This window comes from Lagenorhynchus albirostris, chromosome 13 (assembly GCF_949774975.1).
Source record: "Lagenorhynchus albirostris chromosome 13, mLagAlb1.1, whole genome shotgun sequence".
Lineage (NCBI taxonomy): Eukaryota > Metazoa > Chordata > Mammalia > Artiodactyla > Delphinidae > Lagenorhynchus > Lagenorhynchus albirostris.
This window is the reverse complement of record NC_083107.1, coordinates 69,578,765-69,599,376: the sequence shown is the minus strand read 5'-3', so window position 1 is coordinate 69,599,376 and position 20,612 is coordinate 69,578,765. Positions and strand designations below refer to the sequence as shown.

Sequence of the window (20,612 nt, the reverse complement as noted above, 5' to 3'; positions counted from 1 at the left end):
AGAGTTGATATCAAGCACCATTCCTTCCCCAATCATATGCTGCTACCTGTATTAAGAACTGTGACCAAACACTTTTGGGAAGGATCTTCTTTTTGGAGTTCTACTGCAAACAGCCTCCCTTTTCAGTTTATTTCCTCAGAAAGCTCTAGTGAAGGATGATAGGATGGGGAAGGGATGGATGTTAGTATTCATTACTTTTCATTCTTTAATTTTTCAATAGAATTGACTGAAGAAGCAGGAAGTAGAATATAAACCATGAGTCATCAACTAAGATAAAACTTAGAAAAGATGCTAGAGCACGTTGGACAGTATCTATGTTCTTAAGGTAAATCTAGTAACAACATGATATTGTGGAAGAGCCCTGGATTGATAGAATGGGTTCCAGTTCTCCCTATCTTTAAAATGGAAGGCAATAAGGCCATTCCACCTCAAACACTACCATAGCTTTAATTTTTATATTCCTTCATCTCTTACATCAATAGTTTTAGGTCTACCCGTGTGAAAGGGTACTTTAGGATTTCTCTGATGGAATCAGTGTAGGTTTGCACAGGATGCAACCACTCTTTACTTCATCATCAGCTGTTTTATACCTCATCAGAGCTTAGCCAAACCTTAGTATTACGTGAATGAGGGTTTTCCCTTCAAGGGCCTATACCTCTTAACGATAAATAGCAATTAGATCTTTATGTTCTATAAAGTTCAACAGTGTATTATTTATGATATGAGATAACAAAAGAAATTGCTGATTCAGACCCCTTAATAATAAAAATAATAATCACTACTGCTAGTGATGACTCTCAAAGAATCCATGTTTACTAATGCCTTCTTTCAAAGTAGCTGGACTGAAAGGGCCTGGATAGCAAAATGGCATCTCATGGTATGGCTAACGGGTCTAAAGATACCATATGAAGTATGCTGGCAGGTAGCTACCTGACATAAGAATGTAGAAACATGGTTCACTGGAATACATAAGTTTTGGAATATGGCATTTCAATGGACTCTTAGATGTCCTAAGAAAGGAATGCACAGTAGACAACATTTAAAGAGGACGACAGTAGACAATGTTAAGACCTATCTTAAGACCTATCATAGTTAGCTTTAACTTTGTATCCCAACCCTTATAATCAGGTTATATATGGGAAAGAACTGACATACAGTAAGCGTGCCGTTAAAAAAAAAAATTCACCGTAATATACAATACAAAAAATGGAGTTGGATAATTCTTGAGATGGTTAAGCAACAAAAAGAAACCATATCCTAGTGCACTTAGATGTTGACCAATTTTTTAAAATAACAGTTTCACTGAGATATAACTTACATGCCATACAATTCACCTAAAGTGCACAATTCAATGGCTTTTAATATATTTGCAAAGTTGTGTAACCATCATCACAATCAATTTTCATCACCCACTAAAAAAACCCTGTACTGGTTAGCTGTCACTCCTCTTTCCCCTAACCCACTGCCCTAGTCCAAGGTAATCAGCAATCTGTTTTTTGTCCCTATGCACTTGCCTATTCTGGACATTTCATATAAATGGTATCATACAATATGTGCTGTTTTGTGAATGGCTTTTTTTACTTAGCATGTTTTAAAGATTCACCTCTGTTAGAGCATGTATCAATACTTTATTCCTTTTTATCATCAAATAAGATTCTATTGTATGCATAGCCACATTTTGTTATTCATTAGCTGATTTGACATTTGAGTTGCTCAAAAGGACATTTGAGTTACTTCCACTTTTTGCCATTACGAACACTCGTTAGCAGAATTTTGTGTTGGACAGATGTTTTTAATTCTCCTGGGTTCATACCTAAAAGTGAAATTGCTGTTTTTTCCAGTAACTCTATGTTTAAACTCTTTGAGGAAGTGCTAAACTGCTTTCCAAGATGGCTGAATCATTTTTTTACAATTCCACCAGAAATGTATGAGGGTTCTAATTTCTCCATATCCTTGTCAACATCTGATATTGTCTGTCTTTTTTATTTCACCAATGTTTTTAAAGGGACATTATGAAAATAAAGCTAACAACTATTAATATTTAACTATATTTATTTTCTTTTTAATGGTTTGCAGAAATCTGAGATTATTCACGTCCTCACCTGTCCCAATAACTGTCTGAAAATAAACAAAACAAACGACCAAGCCAAAATGACCCTATTAAAGAACATAAGAATTCTACTTTGTAGCCTGGAAAAGAGATAATAAAGCTATCTGTAATTAACAGGGCAAACTGTTTGGAATGTTTCCCTTTAAGGCAAAAGCCGTTTCTAACAAATGAATCCATAAACGTAACTCAAAGCCAACTGAAATAAATCACGAAAATTCCAGGACTCACCAATGAGAAATACCCCCCAGTACTTAATGCCAAGCACTGGTCTCATAACTTTAATGAAACTTAAACTTTACTCTAACTTTTAAATATTAAAGGTTCAGAACTACAAACAGCAAATAAGATTTAAACACATGTTGAGAAACTCATCTCTTTTAATTCCTTTTAGTGTCTACATTGTCTCCAAGACACATAACTTTATTAGAGCAACCATGAATTAAACATCGTCTATGTGCCTAATGCTACGCTAGGTTCATTTGAACAGAATTTCATTGAACTCTTGTAACTACCCTCTAAGATGGGTACAACTTCTCTTTCTACCCCCACCCAATCTCCTCCAATTCTATCCTCTGAGATAACTAAATAATATAGTTGGGATGGCATCCTTGCTGACATTTTTCTATGCAAAAAAAAAAAAAAAAAAGAAAAAATTTCAAGGATATACATTTATAAATAAATAAATATACACACCTGCATATTGTGATGGTATTATCTAAATTTTCCCTATCTGGAAATTTAATTAGCCTGACAAAGGACACAGCTAGTAAGGAGCACAACCAAGATTTGGACTCTGTATAGTTTCAGAATGAGTGAGTACTTGTAGTGAGCTAAGTGGTGGCCACCAAAAGTCACGTCCATGTCCCAACCCCCAGAACGTGGAAATGTTACATTAGTTGGAAAAGGAGTCTTGGCAGATTTAATTAAGGATTTTGAGATAAGGAGATCATCGTGGATTATTCCAGTGGGCCTTAAATCAAATGACAAGTGACCGCAGACACAAGACAGGCACAGAGGAGAAGGCCATGTGGACAGAGGCAGAGACTGGAGGATGTGGCCATAGGGAAAGTATGTCAGCAAACACCAGAAGCTAGAAAATACACAGAACAGACTTCTCCCTTAGAGTCTCTGCAGAGAGTATAGCCCTGCTGACACTTTGACTTCCGACTTCTGGCCTCTAGAACTGTGAGAAAATAAATAAATTTCTGTTGTTTTAAGCCTCCTGGTTTGTGGTAATCTGCTACAGCAGCCTCAGAAAAGTAATACAGCACTTAAAACTGATTTTATTTTTTTAAAGTATCAACTCATAGATGTTTACATATTTGAAATGTTTACATCATTAGCAATTATTAAAAATTTGGCACTCAAACTGTGCACTTTTGGGGTAGTGGGAGTTCCTTCAAGTTGTAAACCATCTTTGGGACGTGGCCCCAGCAGTATCCAACCACTTCCTTGCTATCTGGCACAGAAAGAGTCCTAGGCAAATCTTGCATAATTTTTTTGCCCAGACTTGGAACACCCCCTTCTCCAAGGAGACCTGATACCTTTTTATTGAAAATGGTATTAAAACACTGCACTTGATGCTACTCAGTTACCACTGGTTCTAGAACTTTTCAGTGACTGGAACAAAAAAAAAAAAAAAAAGAATTTTTTTCAAAGGAAAAAATTTTAAAAATTCATGCAAAAGATAAATCGGAATTTATGATTACAGCATTGTCACTTAACTTTTCTGATTTTATATTTCTATCGCTTTTCTTCCCAGATAATCCTGGTTTCTAATAACATTACTGTAACTATTAACTTGTTTTCTATTATAGATTTAATTTCAAAGAAATCATATCAATATAATTACTGAAAAGAAGACTACTGAAGGCAGTTTAAGATTTCTCTGAGTCTGGTCTCCCACACCTAAGACATATCCTACAGTAACTTACCTATGTCATTATGTTCAAATTTGACATATACTTGAGTTTGCTTTAAGTTGTTTGATATTTCTAGAAAGTGCATTTTAAATTTTTAATTGGCTTAATTATGTAAAACTATAAAACAAGTTACTTTCATAAGTCTAGCTCCCTCCCCTGTCTACACCACTTTATTACCTCCTTTCCCTTAAAGGAAATAATTTATATTAGTTTTTATCCTTCCATTGTTTTTTATTTGCATTTTTGTTTTGGTGAAAACATAGTGTGTGTGTGTATTTTAATATGTTAACTCACTTCTTTAAGCAAAATAAACCATGTACTAGAAATTGTCCATACCCTTGATTTTTAAAATATAATCAATATAATATATCCTGGGGAAGAGAACAGAAGAGAACATAAGAGATCTTCCTCTTAACACCTGCAAAAGATTCCACTGGCAGATGTACCATAATTTCTTCAGCTGGACTCTTATTTTGGTAATTTCTAGTCTTTTGCTCTTATTACTACAATGTCTTAACCAGCGGTTTCTAAGGTGTTGTACCAAGAACAAAACCATAACTATCTAAAAATCTGTTAGAATGCAAATTACTAGATCCCAGTCCAGATCTACTGAACCAGAAACTCTGAAGGTGGGGCCCAGGAATCTGCATCATAATAAGCTCTCCAGGTGATTCTGATGCATGTTCAACTATAGTATATACGGAGAAACAGTTTTCCAAAGTGGTACCGATTTATACTCCTACCAGCAATATATGAGAGTTCCAACATAATTTACCACATTAACAGAATAAAGGAAAAAAATATATCTACTGAAATAGTAGATGAAGGAAAAGCAACTGATAAAATTCAACGACTGTTCGTTATAAAATCTCTTAGACTACAAATAGAAAGGAACTAACTTCATCTAATAAAGAGTGTCTACAATAACCTACTGTAGTCAACATCATTCTTAAAATGGCATAATATTCAAAACTTTACCTTATAAATATAGAGAAAAGGATGATTGACGTTACCACTCCTATGTCACTCTTTACTGGAAGCCCTAGCCAGTGTAACATGGCAAAAAAATAAAACTGCCACTACTCATAAATCACATGTTTGCATATGTGGCAAAAAAATAAAACTGCCACTACTCATAAATCACATGTTTGCATAAATCACATGTTTGCACAATCCTAAGAATAAACCTATATATAAACCATTAGATTAGAAAATAATTTAGAAATGTTGCTGGATACAATATCAATGTTGGGAGAGGCAATCCCTCAGTGTTGCTACAAGTACTTGCTGGGTATGCCAAGAATGCAAGTCCCTGGATGCTGTATTTACAGTCAGCAACTCTGAGAGAAGGCAGTAACTCTTCCCAAAGTAGGCTTGCTTCCACTTACTATTTAAAAGCCCTGAAAGGAGACACCGAGTTGGCCAACAGGCACATGGAAAGATGCTTAACATGACTAATCATCAAAGATATGAAAGTCAAAACCATAATGAGATATCACCTCACACTTGTCAGAACAGCTATCATCAAAAAGACAACAAATAACAAGTGCTGGCGAGGATGTGGAGAAACGAAACCCTCATGTACTGTTAGTGGGAATGTAAATTGGTGCAGCCACTATGGAAAAACAGAACAAAGATTCCTCAAAAAATTAAAAATAGAACTACCACATGGTCCAGCAGTTCCACTCCTGGGTATTTATCCAAACAAAACAAAAACATAATCAGGAAAGATATATGCACCCCTATGTTCACTTCAGCATTATTTATAACAGCCAAGATATGGAAGCAATCTAAGTGCCCACCAACAGATGAATGGATAAAGAAGATGTGCTATGTATGTATGCATGTACGTACAAACACACAGCACATGTACACACACACACACAACGTGGCACATTACTCAGCAATAAAAAAGAATGAAATCTTGTCACCATGTGTGGCAACAATGATGGATCCAGAGGGCATATTATACTAAATGAAGCCAGAAGAACAAAGACAAATACTGTATGATTTCACTTATATGTGGAACCTAAAAAACAAAACAAATGAACCAAAACTAAACAGAAACAGAATGGGAACTCCTTGGCAGTCCAATGGTAAGGACTTGGCACTTTCACTGCCGTGGCCCGAGTTCAATCCCTGGTCAGGGAACTAAGATCCTGTAAGCCATGCATTGTGGCCAAAAAAAACAAAAAAAACCCCAAAAAAACCCAGAAACAGACCCACAGATACGGAGAACAAACAGGTGGTTGCCAGAGGGGAGAGTGGTGGTGAGGGGAAGAAAGAAACAGGTGAGGCAGATTAAGAGGTACAAACTTTGTTACCAAATAAATGAGCCACAGGTATGTAATATATCCTACCCTATGGGGAATATAGTCAATAATGGTATAATATCTTTGGTGACAGAGGACAACTAGACTTATCATGGTTATCATTCTGAAATACAGAAATATGGAATCACTATGTTTTGTACCAGGAACTGACAGTGTTGTAGGTCAACTATACTTCAAAAACAAACTCATAGAAAAAATGATCAGATTTGTGATCACCAGAGGTGGGGAGGTTGCGGGGACTGATGAAGGTACAAACTTCCAGTTAGAAGATAAATAAGTACTAGGGATGTAATGTACAACATGATAAATACAATTAATATCACTGTATGTTATACATGAAAGTTAAGAAAGTACACCCTGAAAGTTCTCATAACAAGGAAAAAAAATTTTTTTTTTTTTTTTGCGGTACGCGGGCCTCTCACTGTTGCAGCCTCTCCCGTTGCGGAGCACAGGCTCCGGACGCGCAGGCTCAGCGGCCATGGCTCACGGGCCCAGCCGCTCCGCGGCATGTGGGATCTTCCCGGACCGGGGCACGAACCCGTGTCCGCTGCATCGGCAGACGGACTCTCAACCACTGCGCCACCAGGGAAGCCCATGACATACAGTTTTAATGCAATCCCGATCAAAATCCTAGCAGGTTAATGGGAGCGGGGGCATGTGAAAAGTGACTAGCTGATTCTAAAATTTACATGGAAATGAGATGAGCCAAAAGAACCAAAAACTCCTGAAAACCAAAGAGCTTAAAACTCTTTGGTTCTGCAAATAAACTAACTGCTTAAACAACAGTTCTCAAGATTATATCCTGAACTACTAGTCCTCCAATGTGGACGGCGCAACAGAGTCAAAAGCACTCATTTAAGAACTTATTTAGTATCTGATTAGAAACAAAAATGCTTGCTTTCATATAAACATATAGACATAACAAAAGATTAACAAGTTCTGATCAAAAGCACTCATTATTTGATTTAAAAAACCAAAAATGTCACACACAAAAACCAAACAGCGACCTAGTAGAGAGATCTTTTTAAACTCAAATTTAAGAGTTTTCAGAAAAATATTTGAAACAAATTTTAGAACTGAGGCTTATTAAAGCCAGTTTTACACAGTTTACTGGAAGTAGTTTCAGGCTGTTGGATACATATGTACCATCCCCTGAGTATAAGATCAGAAGGTACCATCTTTCAGATACATTATAGCACTGGGAATTTTCCATTTCAAGAAATGATTATCATATTGAACAAGGTCAAAAGGGTAATGGACTATTCATATTAGATGCATTTGAATTAAAAGCTTTAGTAAATAATCTCTGACTTAGCATTTTAGTTTCTCCTGAAGACATTCAATGGGCCCCTCTGAAGTATTAGAGACGCTATCAGAAATAATGGAGCAGTAATATCAAAATTGAAATTGAGCTTTATATAGTTGAAGGATTAATAGTTGAAAGAGTGCATGGTCAAAAACAGCAATCCTTCTCTTAAGGGAGAGTTTTACTTTCACAGTATTCTTTCTTTAGAGGAACTTCATTTCCAGAAGTAACAGACCGTTTTAGTTCTAAATCCCTTCTCCTCACACCAAGTACAGTCTACTCCAAACTAAGCAGGCTGTGGCTCCTGATTATATTCAAACAGTCCCCTAACCAAAGATGAAGAGGCCTTACCTGAACACCTTCCCTTGCTTCTGGGTACCCTAACTATCCAAGTCCTAGTAGTGTAGCTGTCTTTAATACATGACAAAGCTAAAACCTCCAACTCAGACACTAATCACCCCAGGAGAGAAGAGAGCATCTCTCCCAAAGGTCTCTCACCATGTAAGTTAACTTTGCCCAAAGGAGTTTTTCTCTCCAGTATACTTTTTAAAGGTGACATTTCTCTCTCTATATAATCATCACTATTCAGTAACTTAACACATATATAAATGCTGTTAGAGGGCAGACAGGTCTACGGTATTTTAAGTAACTCCAAACACACTATGTATCAAATTCCTGAAGCAGTAAAATTAACATGAGCTCATGTTCCTGGAAAGAATTAGTAACACCTTATAAGTGAAAAAGCATATTTCACTTAATTTTTTTTGACATTTTGAAAGCAGACCAAAATTTAACAAAACTTTTTTCAGAAGATAAAAATAATGCTTTTGCAGTTGCTTCATGCTGCAGTATTTATATTTTAGGGGAAAGGCAGAGACTTCACTTGGCTACAGTCCTACAAAAAAGCAACAGAAAAGTTGATTTTAATCATTTTTCTGGCGTTATTCCATCTTACCTTGGATTGGAATTCCAAAAAGCTCGTCTCTGAACATTGTTTCCTGTCTGAAAATTAGGAACCAGAACTACAAACTTCTAAGTTCTTCCACCTTACACAGAAATCAATAAACCAGTGTTAACATTGGACTGAATTTCGAAGTTCTATTCTCTGTCCCTATCTGGCTAAAAGGTATACCTATATCAAGAGTTTCTATCGATTTCCAACTAGAAGTATCAGTTTTGCTGTCAGAGCTCTTTATTTTTGTACATAAAAGGAAGTGGGTTTTGATACCATCTCAGTGTTCTTCCTGTCTTACAATGCATTTGAAATAAAGTGATGTCAGATTGAGAGTAAAAGCCCTAAATAAGAAAAAGGAATAGGCGCATTTAGTTTGTTTTACCTTTATTAACTGCAACTGACTTAGAACTGCTGTGCAGCACGCTGCTACTATCACTGCTAACTACAAGTTTTCCATTTTAACTTGCACTGGACTACAAAAACATTCATAAATATATAATATAAACCTAAAATTCTACATTTCTATGCCTATGTCATATGCATGACCCATGAATGAGAGAAGCACATCCTATGAGAGACTAAATCATTCTTCATTATTGCTAGCTCAGCATTTATCCATCTCTGAAGACTATCAGAGCTGCTAGAGTAGTTAGCATGTCCATATGCCATCATGTGCACCTCTCATCTCCACCTTCCAAACACCACATAAAGGCCATTCTATACTCAGTTTAATAGGCTACAATCAGAAAAGATCTTTACTGAACATCTCATCTTAATGTAAACTGAGGCTAAGTAATATTGTGACAATTTCTAGAAGAAGAATGAATCAGAGGCAGTTCAGAAATAGTTTATGTGGACCACAATTTTGAATTTGCTATTACCTTGCTGTTAATATCTTCTATTATTATGCCGAGGGTGGGGCAAGGTTATACTATTTTAATCTACCCATTAAGCTAGACAATGGGGTTCTATTGTTATTTTAAATCCTCCTGTATCATAATACATTTAGAGAACCTTTCACAACCACGTAACAACCACTACTTCAAATAGCCACTGCAGTTATAAAGCAGAAACTGACACAACATTGTAAAGCAATTATACTCCAATAAAGATGTTAAAAAAACAAACAGCCACTGCAGCATATGAGCTACTGAAAAGCAAAGACTTCCACAACCAAGATTTTGTTCCCAGTTTACTAGTCTGACCTCCTTTAGTATCGACTTCCCTGTTTCCAGCCACATCCAGAAATTATGAATCTAGCTGTCTCTCTTGCCTGATGACTTGGCTTGGTTCCTAATCCTAGATCAACAATTCCCAAACTTAAAAAGAAAAATTTACACTGGGGAGAAGCCGAGGAGAGACAGAGCCCTTAATACTTTTGGCTCCATCCTTCCAAAAAAAGAGGTCTTTAGTACACTCTGAGAAACGTAAAGTCCTGGACACATCTCCTTTCACTACTGACAGGAATTACTTTAAAAAACACATATCAAGAATATTGGTCACAGGTCCCAACCTTGCCTTGCCTTTATTCCATTTGTTCCTAACACATGATGTCTGAGCTGCTCTCTAAGTGGTTGTGATCTTAAAGCTAGGATCCTCTGGTTTCAAAATTTGCCCAACTTGCAAGTGTAGTAGCTGTATGAGAGAGCACAGATAATGTCACCAATTATCTAAATCTTCTCCAGGAGTAGCACACACATTAACACAGAAATGATAATAAAGAAGATGATTTTTCTGTTATAGTTCAAAATCAATAGTTCTAGAGGTACTTAAAATTAATGAGTCAAGTATTCCAACAAGCATCACTCTAACTTCTAGATCCAAAGGCAACTCACCTATGACTCAAACGTAAGAGGTCATCCAAGCTAGGGAAACTCCTGGATGTCTATTTTGCTCTGGAATATCACTATATCAGTCCTTATAAAGGAACCAGCATGAGCTGGCTTAAAATCTGCCCCGCCATGTATGGCTAAATTTATCAATATTGGGGTAAAAACGATTTGCCCTCTTCAAAAAGACTCTTGACAAGGAGATACAAATAATTAGAAGAAGAGGTAATAAAATGTATCCTTAAGTGGAAAATTCATCCCAGGGAAGCTGCAGTAACAAAGATATTATTCCCTAAAGAAAGTTTTTGGGTAAGCTATGAAGCAGAAACCAAGCAGGAGATGAGAGCAAAGACCAGCAGACTAAATTTAGTCTTTGCCAGTAGAAATGAAAAGCATTATTTTCCTAGTAAGGAGAGAGTTCTTAGAGCAATTAAGTCCTCAAATTTTAAAAGAAAGCATTAGAGAGGTAAATAAAATAAGAGCATCCTAAAAAAGGCTACGGGCAGCCAAGAGCTAAAAATAAACCCCGGTAAAACCCAGAGCCATGTTATCCAATGTGATGGCCACTAGCCACATGTAGCTATTTAAATTTTAGTTAAAATAAAATTACAAATTCAGTTCCTCTGTCACACTAGCTATATTTCAAGTGCTCAAAAGACACATGTAGCTAGTGGCTACTTTGTTGAGTTGGACAGCGTAGATGCAGAACACTTCCATCACTGCAGGAAATTCCACGGGACAGTACTGATCTAACTGATAAGGGAAAGAGACTAACTGACGTGGGGTCTAGAAAAAGAGGAACTATTAACAAGGGCATTTGTCCTACAGCATTCAGTACTTTATGGAGGGATCAGGTGGATTTACCTTTCCTTTTCCACCTGCTCTTTTTTCCCTCCTTGTTGCTGCCACCATCACTGCTGCTGCTGCTGTTCTCAGAACTCTGGGAATCTGACTGACCATCACTGCTTTCTTCTGAACCTTCTGATAGCTCTTTCACCCCATCCGGCACATCTTTCTGAAAATGTAGGCATCCAATTAGGATTAATCATTACCATTTCAGCAAATAGGAATTAAATTTCTGATATGCATTGTTGTGACTTTTAATTGTGCTGATTAATTTTTAGTATCATAAAATTCAGTAGCAGAACCAGCAATAATTTCTGAATTCCTGTCATCTCTCTTCTTTGGGTCAAATTAGTTAATGCTTCCATCCATACTCAAAGATAAAATATACATGACAATCTTATGCAGGCACAACACAGAGGCTTAAATTGGACAAAAAACTTGGTATATTTAAATCCAGGTAAATGATGAAATGTTCAGGATAAAATCTATATAATAACAATTTTTAAAAATGTATGTACACCCATCATCCATGTAATATATATATATATATATATATATATATATATTTGTGTGTATGTAACTACCATTACGTATTATAAAAAGTCTGGATAGCAAGTGATAGTGCATTATTTGAATCTAACTGGTTCCAAAAATTGGTAAGTAGCAAGAGTCAAACACAAAAGGAATGGTTTAAAAAAAAATCACACGAATCTTTGGTTTCTGCACTGGACAGTGAGAATGCTAATCAGAAAGGACACCTGTGTCAGCCACAGTATGAGAGAGATATAACAGGGTAGTTGTAAGATCAAGAACTAGGAAATTAAGACTTTGGGGGTTTGAATTCTGGCTTTATCTTCTCCTAATTATGCAGTCTTGGTCAAAGTCTTAAACTCTCATGCCTCAGTTTCCCTGTCTATAAGATGGGGTGACAGTACCTACCTTAAAAGATCATTCTGAAATTAAATGAGTTAATAAATATAAGATGCTTAGAACAAGGCCTGGCATATGATAAGAGCTCAATAAATATTAGCTACTATGTATTTATGTACTATGTGAAATATATATATATAAATAAACACATTAGTGAATGTTATTTCTGAGTTATAAAACTATGGATGATTCTTTTTTCTTCTCAATATATTTTTTGTTTGCCCACATAATTTATTTTTATAATCAGATAAAAAGTAATTCTGACACATGACCCTCCTACCTATAACTAGTACTCACATTACAGTCAAGATAGTAACCTCTGATCTAATAAGGAACTGTTTTTTTCCACTTACGTTTATACTCTAGTGCCATTTCACATGTTATACACTTTCTTAAAATACATATCCTTTCCTTCAAAATACAGGAAACTTTTATAGAGTTAGTTGCAAACAAGACCTCTTGATCTGTAAGTTCAACAAGCACTTTAAATACAAATATAACTGTCGTCTTCTTCTTTTTTTTCCCCCGGTACACGGGCCTCTCACTGCTGTGGCCTCTCCCGTTGCGGAGCACAGGCTCTGGACACGCAGGCTCAGCGGCCATGGCTCACAGGCCCAGCCACTCCGCGGTATGTGGGATCCTCCCGGACCGGGGCACGAACTCATGTCCCCTGCATCGGCAGGTGGACTCTCAACCACTGAGCCACCAGGGAAGCCCCCCCTAACTGTCTTCTTAAACTTGTGATCCCTCCAGGATCAACTCATGCCCCAAATCTTAGAATCACTGCACCCCTTCTTTTACCCACTCCAAATAGTTTACGTTTCATTTCTCTAATGTTCCTTGCCTCCATCTCTTTCACTACTCTCACAGTTTAGGCCAATTATCTCTTCCAAACAATCATAACCATCCTTTTGACAAATTTTCTTGCTTTACTCTTAAGTGTATTCTACTTGAATTATCTTCCTAAACATGATTTGATCATGCTATTCTCCAAAAAAACCTCTGCCGTTTCCTCAACACATACCTACCCTCCCTCCTTCTCTTTCTTAACCGCTCAGTCAGGTTTTCAAAAGCCTCCAAAGTTTGTTCTTCACCTAACATTTACCCCATCCTGACTCCTTACCACACTAGCCCACACATAGATTATGGTCTAACCACTCCAATTTACTTTCAAATCCATTCTGAATCCTTTTATCTGTGCCTTTGCTTAAGCTATTCCCTTGTCCTGGAAGGCCCTTCCTTCCATTATTTATCAGCCAAAGTTCAACTCAAATTTTACAACTTTAAAACAACAGAAAAACAAACTAAATCTTCCAGATCCCTTTATTCGAGGTTCATCTTTACTTCTCTATGCTCTCACAGTACTTTACAGCACTGTGTGTTTTGTAAGCATGCTATTATTTCAGTAACTATGTGAGCTGCAAGAGATCAGGGACCATAGTTTATGCTTCTTTATAGCCTCTACAGTGTCAGGTATAGAATAGGCATTTAATAAATGTTATTAACAATACAGAAGGTCTAGAACAACTAAAACCTAAAAGAAACACAGAAAGCTCTATGTGGGACTAGATCCCTGTAACCCTGTGAAGTTCAACAAGGTGTTTTAAAAGGAGGTATTATGGGTAAGTTAGATCTTTTTAATGTTAGTGGGCTACACACAACCAGTGAGCACAGAGATGACTACAGCCAAAACTAAAAAGGTAAGAGGGGACAGAGTCCCACATACACATGGACATAGTCATTGCATGCCAAGCATTAATTCTCCTTCTGCTGATAAATTTTCTTTGGGAAACAACCCTTGCCTCAATTCATCAGGCTTGAGAGGGCTTAACCACACTTTCACATCAAGGGTGATCACGAACTTAAGAGTGGCCAATCAGAAGACTCCATATGTTTGGTAACGGCAATCATTCTGGTATAGGCACATGGGCCAAGCCAAACCAATTAAGCCACATCAGAACTAACTAAAGGGCTCCTGCTTCAGTTCCTGAGACTCCTTCTCTCCAGACTTACAGATTGCAGAGTGGGGGCGGGGAGTGAAGTCATGTACCATGAGGAGAGGGCCTGCCTGAGACTGAAGCCAAAAGAAAGCGGAGAGACCCATCCCTGATGACAATCATTTGAGCTCCCGAATTCAGGCTGAGTTTCCCTAGAATTTTCAGTTATGTGAACTAATAACTTCTCTGTTTCACTCAAGCTCATTTGAGTTGGTTTTTCTGTTTGTAACTGAAAGGACACTGATAAGTGAAGGTCCCTTTTTAGTGTAGAAATTAGAACTTAGCAAGCCTGTTATGGTAAAAGAACACGGGAATTCAGTCAGATATGGATTCATATTCTGGTTCTGATACTATCTGGCCAACACTGAGCAAGAAAATCCAATCTTCTGAACTTTGGCTTTCTCTATCATAATAAAGGAATAATAAACACAACTCTGAATTGTAATGGAGAATTAAATCAGAAAGTAATATAAAGCATCAAGGCTGTATACTCCACAGTAATACTCATTATTATTTAAATATGTGACACCCTTTAAAAGTCACTGGAAGTCATTTTCATTTCATCCTTTCAAAATAATACTATGGCAAAGAATGAAAAAAAAAAAACTATGGCAAAGAATGAAAAATGAAGTTACTTCTCCAATCTACCTACAGATGGTTACAGAGTAATTAAAAAAAAATATGTATTGGATACAGGATTGAAAATTTTACCTCTTCCTGAAAGTAAGCTCTTCAAGAACAGAATTCTGTCTCTATGATGGAAGTATTATTTATTACACGTAGTTACTTCCTGTTTTCACTTTTAAAATGACTCCCTAACAAAAATATTTACCTTCAAAGTATACACTCCCATTCTACCTGGAACCTTATAGAAGATGCCCTCTTCACCTCGGGAGTTTGTGTGCAGCATTGCATTCAGGCATGCAAGAGGGGAAGTTCCACTGCCAAAAAAAGAAAAAAAGAGAGAGAGAGAGAACACAATGATTAGTTTCTGTCTCTGAATATCCTATGTAACACTGAATTAAGATAAAATTAACAAATCAACACTCATTTGACATAAACACATTTTATAAACTATAAAAAGTCTATAAATCTAGAAAGGCTGCCATGGAGAAAATGGATGTAAAATTCCTTCCCAGTTATCTAAAGAAAAAATAATTCTATAATTTTCTTAATCCCAATTTAGCATCTAACATTTCAGTCAAGACAAATTTCTCTCACAGAAGCATCACAAATATATTCTCTAAAGATTCTATTTCACTTACAATTTTATTTGTTAATACACCTCAATAAAGCTGAAAAAAATTTTTTTAATCTATTTCATTTAGCACAAGCCTTAAATGTCCAGAAGTAAAACAGGGAAGAAAAAGAAAACACACACAGAAATAAATAATATTAATCTCCCTGCATACTGCTGCACCAGACTGAATCTGAGTTATGGAACGAACACATTTCCATGCTCCCTTTTTTTAAATTGAGATATCATTGATATGTAACATTGTATTAGTGTCAGGTGTAAAATATAATGATTCCATAGTTATCTATATTACGATGGTCTTTAGACCCATCATGAGACCACTTTAAAAGACATAAAGCAGGCTTTGGAATATTCATCTTCTATGTAGAAACCTGGTTAAAAGTTCACTAATTCTAATATACATTTATCATATTTTCTAGTTTTAGGTATATAATAAATTATCTGTTGAAAATATACATATATCATTTTCCTTTCTAATTGTAATCAATTTCATTTTCCTATAGTAATATAAATGGAAATGTGTGGCATCCTTAAATTTAAAAAAAAAAACCAACTCACAATATCTGAGGGATAAGGCAACTTATTCGCACATTTCCGTATCTCCCATCTCAGTTCTCCGCTGGTACTACTCAATAACCCAAAGAAGCCTACTGGAAGAGGCTGCTAGATATCTTGGGTATCTAAAGGTAAGAGTTCTCTGTGGGAGAGAGCAGGACCACTGTCTTTTGGTACTGTGAAGGTGCTGAGGGTCAAAAACTGAAAAGATGGGGACTTCCCTGGTGGCGCAGTGGTTAAGAATCCGCCTGCCAATGCAGGGGACACTGGTTCGAGCCTTGGTCCGGGAAGATCCCACATGCCACGGAGCAACTAAGCCCATGCGCCACAACTACTGAGCCTGCGCTCTAGAGCCCGCGAGCCACAACTACTGAGCCTGTGTACCACAACTACTGAAGCCCACGCACCTAGAGCCCGTGCTCCACACTCGCCGCAGCTAGAAAAAGCCTGCTAATAGCAGCGAAGACCCAACGCAGCTATAAATAAATAAATAAGTAAATAAGTAAATAAATAAAATAAAATAAACTGAAAAGATGGAGGACAACAAAGAAAATAAAGGAAAACCTTTTGTTAAAGAAAATGATGAGGAGACTTCCCTGGTGGCACAGTGGTTAAGACTCCATGCTCCCAATGCAGGGGGCCTGGGTTCGATCTCTGGTCAGGGAACTAGATCCCATATGCATGCCGTAACTAAGAGTTTGCATGCCACAACTAAGGAGCCCGTGAGCCGCAACTAAGGAGCTTGCCTGACGCAACTAAGACCCAGGCCAATCAAATAAGTAAATAAATAAAATATTTTAAAAAAAAGAAAGAAAAAGAGGGACTTCCCTGGTGGCGCAGTGGTTAAGAATCTGCCTACCAATGCAGGGGACACGGGTTCGAGCCCTGGTCCGGGAAGATCCCACATGCCGCGGAGCAACTAAGCCCGTGTGCCACAACTATTGAGCCTACACTCTAGAGCCCACAAGCCACAACTACTGAAGCCTGCTTGCCTAAAGCCCATGCTCTGCAACAAGAAAAGCCACCACAATGAGAAGCCTGCGCCCCACAACGAAGAGTATGCCCCTCTCGCCACAATTAGAGAGAGCCCACACACAGCAACAAAGACCCAACGGAGGTAAAAATAAAAATTAATTAATTAATTAAAAAGAAAAAGAAGGGCTTCCCTGGTGGCGCAGTGGTTGAGAGTCCGCCTGCCAATGCAGGAGACATGGGTTCGTGCCCCGGTCCGGGAGGATCCCACATGCCGCGGAGCAGCTGGGCCCGTGAGCTGTGGCCACTGAGCCTGCGCGTCCGGAGCCTGTGCTCCGCGAAGGGAGAGGCCACGGCAGTGAGAGGCCCGCGTACCGCAAAAAAAAAAAAAAAAGAAAAAGAAAAACACTGAGTATCTCCAGGCTGATTTTCAGTTATGTTTCTCTAATTTAGATATTTCCATGTTAAAAATACACATAATGCAATTCTAGTCAAAACTCCCAAGTTTGTATCAAATAAACATATAAAAATTGCCAAGAAATTTCTGGGAAATAAATGATGAGAGACTTGCTTAAGAAGATATTAAAATGTACTCTAAGCACATTATTAGAATATTAGTGAATAATGAATTATTGAATTGAATAATAATAATTAAATTAGAGTTTTATTGAAGCAATGTGTTTCTGGGACAGGATAAACAGGCAAATGTTCACTCTTACAGACTGCTGGTGGAACAAAATAGAAAATATAGAAACAGATCACAATAAACGTAAAAGGTACTATTTTTGTGCAGCAGGAAGAAGACTGAGTTATGACACGGTCACCTGTGGTGAGAATCTTTCTCTTCCCCCAGCAGTATGAGAAAATAATACGTAAGACTTTCAGTCATATGACCATGAGGGGAGTATCTGGAATTTGGGTGGAACAACACAAAGGAGAGAGAAAGGAAGGGCTAGGTAAGGATTACAGAGGAAAATTCAACACCCAAAAAGGCAGAGCTGAGAAAAGAGGAAAACAGCAACATTCTTTTTTTTAGCAATATTAGTTATGCCACTGTATCCAGCCTTGCCTTAAGCCAGTCCCACCTTTGGGATTTTGTTGAGGTTTTAAGTCACAAACAACCAAGAGAGTCCTAAATAAAATAGTTTATTTAATAATTAATTAAATAATTATTTAATTCTCACAGCTTATATAAAAACATATTCCAAATGGATTAAAGGCCAAAATATAAAAAGTAGAAGGAAAACAGTATAACCTACAGTATAGAGCAACCTTTCTACTTAAAAGAGAAAAAAACCCAAACCATAAAAGAAAACCTTAATAACTAAATAAAAATAAAAATTTCTGTACAGGAAAAAAAATCATCAACAAAACTATACCAAGCATACCTAAAAGAGCTTTCTAGGAAAATACAAACAACCAATTAGAAAAAAATGGATAAAGGATATGAAAATGCAATATAAATGGCCAACAGAATACATGAAAAGCTGCCCAAACTTTACAGTGGTTAAAGGAAAACAAATGAAACCGAGACACCACTGGTCAGACTCGTAAAAATCAAATATATTCAGGTCTTTGTTAGCAGTACTGTACTAAGGTCAGTTTCCTGGTTTTGATATTGTACTGTAGTTATATAAGACATTACCACTGGAGGAAGCAGGGTGAGGTATCCATGGGACTATTTTTATAATTTCCCATGAGTTTATAATTACTTTTTAAAAATGAATTGATAAAATCCATTGCAGGTAAGGTTATGGGGAAATGAGCACTCTTATATAGACTGTTGGTGGGACTGAAAACTGCTACCCCACCCCCCCCATTTCTCAATTCTGCCTTAAGAAAGTAAGACGCAAATATCCACTAAAATTAAAAATATTAGGGGCCACTGATGCAACATTCCCACTTCAATCTATCCTACAAAAATAAGGCCACAAAGACTTATGGACATCTATGCAAGGATTAACTCCAGCATTGTTAAAAGCGTCAAAACACTAAAAATGACCTCAAAGTCAGTAAGAGGATGGTTCACCATGTTAGTAAGGTAACCAACAGGATATGAATCAATAACAGCAACATTAACAGCAAAAGGATTGCTAAATTCCAGGAAGCATTCTGGTTAGCCCTCACAACAATCCTTTGAGGTAAGCAAAATTATGACACCATTTTTACAAATGAACAAATGAATGTATTGAGGTGTTAAGTAAGCTGTTCAAGATCACACAGTGATTAGTCAATGGTGAAGCCAAGATTCCAGTAAGAAGAAAGAAAAGAGAAGCAGAACAGGAAAGAGACTGTTTAAAAAGAACATATAATCAAGTGAAAAGAAAACATGCTATAATCTGTAGTTCAATAATCTATCTGGGTAAAGCTTTGCCCCAATTTTTGGTATTCAATTTCAATATTAAGTACCAACTCTGTTTAGTAATGTTTACTAAGTACACAATAAACTAGGGTCTGTGGGGCCAAGGAGGAAAGCTTTCTTAGTTCAAAGTCTAATGGGAAAAACAGACAAGGGAATAAATACAGGTGCCACAAGCACCTGTAACCAGTGCTACCAATACAGACCTAAGTCCACAATTCCTGACCCCAAACACTTAAGGCCAAATGTTTCAGACATAAAAATCTGTTAGGATTTTAGAAAGGCAACATGATATGCCATATACTATGTAATATCACCAGAGATTAGGGGCAGCAATCCCATAACCAAACACAGTGAAACACATGAATATTCACACTAAGTGGGAGAAACAAAGACTACATATAGTTTTATGTCAGTTTCAAGAGAAGGTGTTGTTGACAAATGAGGTTTGTTACCAAAAGACTAAAAAACTTTTTCAAGCATTTTGGATTTTGGAATTATAGAATCGAGAACACAAGCTTGTGTAGATATAAAGTACTTTAGGTCAGAGAGAAAGAAACAATCTCTTCTAGGGCTTAGTACCTAGAACCAAAAACAAAACCAAACAAACAAAAAGCCAAAACAAACAAACAAACAAATCCCAACTCAATCAAACCAAAACAAAAAAAAACTCCTTACAGTAAAACCCATAAAAATGAAAGCAAATGGCACACAGGTACATCTGGTGAAAAGATGTGGTAACAGAGATACAGACACCATCATATTTTCCTTGCAAATCCAATGTAATTTTCCTTTGAAGGAAATAAAGTTTCGAAAAACCCACAAGATACACAGAACACTATACTGTTTAAAACAATAATATAGATTTGATTTCAAGAAAACATAAAAAACCAGAGAATCCTTGCAGAGTTTATTTTTATTAATAATGAAGCAATGGCAGAGAAGTAAAATAGGCTACACTGCCCATGATGGCAGGAATATACCTTCAAGGGAAGTAACTCCAGAATGATATAATTAAATAAAAATAACTGAATAACTTGAAGGAATAGGCATCACCTTCATGAGTGATAAAACACTGGTACTAAGGAGATCATACTGACGTAAAGTCAAGTAAATATAATATGGGCTTAAGTCCTGACACCTGTAGCAGCTGAAACAAGAACACCTCAAAATATTACATAACTATCATGAGATAATTTAGCTTTTAATTTTTTTGTCCATGCTCAGGAGACTGGCGTTG

At 36.8% G+C, this 20,612-nt stretch overlaps 1 protein-coding gene across 2 annotated transcripts in view; it reads right to left on the bottom strand.

Annotated features, from left to right (window-relative positions):
• ASXL2 (ASXL transcriptional regulator 2) overlaps positions 1 to 20,612 on the bottom strand; it is a 126,604-nt gene that overhangs the window by 33,438 nt on the left and 72,554 nt on the right. Inside the window, exons 4-5 of one of the 2 annotated variants that reach the window (XM_060169139.1) lie at positions 15,061 to 15,169; positions 11,320 to 11,470 (exon numbers count right to left, since the gene is read on the bottom strand). In XM_060169139.1, the coding sequence (XP_060025122.1) occupies positions 11,320 to 11,470; positions 15,061 to 15,169 (260 nt within the window). Of the gene's footprint in view, positions 1 to 46; positions 146 to 11,319; positions 11,471 to 15,060; positions 15,170 to 20,612 lie in introns of those variants that run through there. The other variant, XM_060169138.1, reaches the window with a different exon arrangement.